General features: G+C 36.6%; 1 protein-coding gene across 1 annotated transcript; it reads left to right on the top strand.

Moving 5' to 3' along the window:
* Positions 1 to 2,991: 2,991 nt before the first annotated feature.
* LOC136839445 (uncharacterized) lies at positions 2,992 to 3,855 on the top strand. Its single transcript, XM_067105504.1, has one exon. It carries the CDS (start codon positions 2,992 to 2,994, stop codon positions 3,853 to 3,855), a length of 864 nt encoding a protein of 287 aa, XP_066961605.1.
* Positions 3,856 to 4,208: the final 353 nt, after the last annotated feature.

The following is a 4,208-nucleotide window of genomic DNA, read 5'->3' as shown; positions in this document are numbered from 1 at the left end:
GCTTATATTATAATTTTGCTTTAATCTTTTATCTTCGGTACATGTGGCTAGTTCTGCTATTTCGTTGACCTTAATGGTCTTAATTGTCTCGGTCGTCTTGCTGTTTTTTTTAAGATTTCGTATCCTTCAATTTCGTTGTATGTGAATAGCTTCAAATTGTTGTCATAATGTCTGAGTTAAAGCTACTGTTAAACTCTAAGAAGCATTTGCTGTCTCAGGCAACACAATGGCATAACAGAATTAACACATTTTCTAGATTTTCGGATATAGAAAGATCTACTACGATAGTGTTAATTAAAGATCTTGACAGTGAATTAAAGATTGTTAGTTTAAAGATTCAGGCTATGAAATGGGCTGAAAAGGAAGATGAAAGCGAACTTTTGTCTTGATATAACGGCTTGTGATAATTATCATTCGAAACTGGTTGAATGCATTTCATTATTAGAGACGAAACCTTCTCCTTCAGATTCCACTGAAACTGCCAGAAGTCTCTTGAAAAGTCCTATTGCTCCTCTCCCTCGTTTCACAAGTAAGGAAGGGGAAGACTTGACTAAATTTCTCGCGCAATTCGAAGAGACTATAAGTAGATTCTCTTATCCCCAGTACGATAAGCTGTTATTGCTAAAACAACAGGTTAGCGGGAGTGCTTCGGTGCTGCTTGATTCGTTGGAGGCTAATAAACAGTCATATTCTGATGCTAAATCATTGTTGTTAAGTGCATTTGCTTCCCCTATGACACTAAAGTTTAACATTGTTAAGAAGCTTACAGAAATTAGTTTGTGTTCCCGTAAAGACCCTTTTGAATATATAAGCAAAATGAGACTGCTTACAGAGTCTGTTAGGAGTCTTAATATGGACGTAGATTCATTTTTACAGTATTTTTTCTGGACGGGATTGAATGAAACTTTTAGAAGTCAGCTTACACAGATTACAAATAAAACTCATCCTTCCTTAAAGGAAATAAATGACCATTTCTTTGAAGCGTGTGAGCGTTACAAGCATGTATTAGGTAACTGCCATAAGAAGAAATTGGATAATCCTAAAGAAATTACTAGTCCTGGGTCAAACGATGCCGCCTCAAACTTTGCTGTTAATCTTAATGTTAAAGACATTAAGTCTACCAAGTTTTTTGGATGTACAATTTGTAATAAAATTGACGGTAAGGAAGCTTCACATTCCCTTTCTAAGGGCCCAAAATTTGGATCTCCACAGGCTAAAGTAGAAAAATTAAGTAGTTTGAATTTTTGCATGAAGTGTGGTAACTCAAATCATAATACTAGTAACTGCCATTTTCGTTTCAAAAAACGTTGTGTTAATTGTTCCGAATGGCACTTTGGTTTCCTTTGTGTTAAAGTTGATGAAGGACAGTCAAAGAAAGACTTAAAGTAGCCCGAAAAGGTAAAAGGCGATTCTCGAAACGCTAGTTCAGGAGGTTCCCTTGAGAACGGTAAAGAAAAATCCAAACGCCAAATTTCAAGTAGCTCTGTTCTAATTATGAATGTGCTGCAAAGTAAAGTAAGTAGTGAATCGATTTTGCCCACGTTCACTTGTGAATTGCAAAATGGGTTTCAGATTCGTGGATTAAAAGATGGCGGTTTCCACGTTAATTTCATTACTGACGAGGTAGCGGAAAATCAAAACCTTAGAGTCTTGGAAAATATATCATTGACTGTTAATGGCTTTAACACCTCTAAACGGTACGATACAAAGTTGGTGGAAGTTACGATGAAATTCGGTAGTGTCGAGTGGACGGTTGAGGCAGTATGTGTACCTTCTATAACTATTGAACTAAGCTTAGCTGGATTGAGTGAAATTGTACAGGGATTTGTGAAGCGGGGTTACTCTTTGGCCGATAGGGAGTTACTCGGTGGGGGTGAGGAAATAAAGCATATTAATTTTGTTTTAGGAACAGGGTCCGCACATTGCATCCTGGAATCGATGGTTAATTTCGGGAAAGATTTATGTTCTGTTTACTCTCAAACTCCCATGGGGGTCATGCTTTTCGGCAAAGTAGATAAACTCATAAATGACTTGGAATACTTGCCTTATGTTTCTGAAGCTAGTGCTCATTGTACTAATATTAATGCTACCAATGTTGTCAGCGACAGTGATTGTATTTCCTCTGGCTTGCTTGTCCCGAGTGAAGGTAAAATGGCAAGTAATGATTATGATTTAATTCCTTTGGCTGAAGGTAATTTTTGTGTTTTGAATGATAAAGGTAAAGTATCAGAGTCAGAATTACAACGAGCTACTGATGAGTTACTGGATAGCTGTTGTTTTAAATTTACAAATTATGCTAGCGAAAAGTATGATACTTCTATGGAGCTAAATAATAAGTCGGTTAGGTTTGTCCTTAATAACACCAGGCGAGACGAGGATGGCAGACTTGTGATGCCTCTACTGTGGAACGGTCGTTTTAATCACCTTGGTAAAAACCACCATTTAGCAGAAGCTATTTTAAAAGCTAATCTTAGAAAATTTAAGAATAATAATGAGGATTTGGATCTGATAGATCAAGTTTTCAAGCAAAAAGGAAGAAATTGGTATTATCGAGAAGACTGAAGGTTAGACCAGTTTTTAGAGGATCATCCAGAATATAGCTTCCTTCCTCATATGCCCGTGTTGAAACCTGACCGGCAGACTACAAAATGCCGTGTAGTATTTTTGTCAAACTTGTGTGAAACTGATAAGGATAAGCCTAGGACACTATCCCATAATCAAGTTATGTTTTCGGGACCTTCATTAAACTAGAAAATCACTTCTTCCTTATTGCATCTTAGATTTGATGAAAAACTTTTATGCTTTGACATAAAGAAAGCCTTTAACCAGATTGCCTTGAGTCCGTCGGATCAAAGTAAACTCCTCTTCCTTTGGTTCCGGAATGTTAGTAAAAAAGACTTCTCTGTTGTTGCATTCAAGAATAAGAGGCTTCCATTTGGGTTGCGTTATTCACCCGCTATTTTATTACTTGGGTTGTACAAGATTTTAGTAATGAACGCAGAGGAAGATTCGGAACCAATTCAGGATTTGAAAAAGTTCATTTATCAGTTGCTTTACATGGATAATGGGGCAGTCACTATGAATGATTCCGAAAGTCTCAAGTGGGCCTATGAATGTTTAGAAGGTATCTTCCAACCTTACCAATTTGAACTGCAACAGTATGTAACTAATGACGAGGGTTTGCAGAGGTATATTGATGCAAATTTAGATGAAAAAACCCCTAGTCAGGTTAAACTGTTAGGACTGTGTTGGGATAGAGTTAGTGACACGTTGTCCACTAAGAAAATGGAACTTGATGGATCTGCAAGTACGAAGAGACAAATATTGAGGTCGATTGCTTCACAATACGATGTTTATAATTTTAATGGTCCCTTGTTAAACAGGAGTCGGCTATTTTTACATGACCTACAGTACAATAAAATGTTAGGTTGGGATGACAAACTGTCTCCAGAACTTGTTCGGGAGTGGCAAAATATAACTAAGCAAATCAATGCGGCTCCTGTAATAGAGGTGAAGAGATTTGATGGCAAAAGAAACAGTTCCTATAGACTTATTGCATTCACAGATAGTAGTAAACAAATTTATGGGACAGTTGTTTACATTCAGGATATTGAAACTAATTTAGTTAGTTTTTTGCCTGCACCGAATAGAATAGTAAATAAACAGCTTGAAATGAAAAGTGTCCCTTCTCTGGAGTTTTTAGCTGTAAGTTTCGGCACAGAGGTCTTAGCAGAATTATATCAAGAATTATGTGGCGACTCTTGCATTAAACCCATCAAGGTAGTGGACATGCATCTTTACTCTGATAGTTTTGTTTCATTCATGGCTCAATGCATGTCACAACAAATTGGATAAGATGCAAAAAAGGTTTGTGTTTGTGATGAACAGAATATCTCGGATTAATAAGCTTTGTGAACAGTTTCCTATAACTTATAAGTTTGTTTCGGGTACCAATAATCCAGCCGACTGCATCACGAGATGTTTGTCTTATAAAAGGTTGATGAAAACAAATTATTTAATTAGACCAAATTTTTTGAAAGATGGTTCAAGTTCCATGCTTGGTAGGGACGATTTATTAACATTGTAATTCCTAATCCCTTGGCTAGGTCAGATAAGGATGTTGAAGTAATACATAACTTTGAAGCCAACGTTAAGAGTGATCAAACTAGTACCCTTGAACATATAATATCTCTTGACCGATTTTCTAA

The sequence above is a fragment of the Macrobrachium rosenbergii genome, chromosome 1 (genome assembly GCF_040412425.1).
Source record: "Macrobrachium rosenbergii isolate ZJJX-2024 chromosome 1, ASM4041242v1, whole genome shotgun sequence".
In the NCBI taxonomy this organism is placed as follows: Eukaryota; Metazoa; Arthropoda; class Malacostraca; order Decapoda; family Palaemonidae; genus Macrobrachium; species Macrobrachium rosenbergii.
Note: the sequence above shows the minus strand (reverse complement) of the source record. Positions and strands in the feature narration are given on the sequence as shown.

What these genes read in the sequence shown, in the direction of transcription:
- LOC136839445 (XM_067105504.1), top strand. Translation starts at nt 2,992, where the DNA reads ATGAACGCAGAGGAAGATTCGGAACCAATTCAGGATTTGAAAAAGTTC.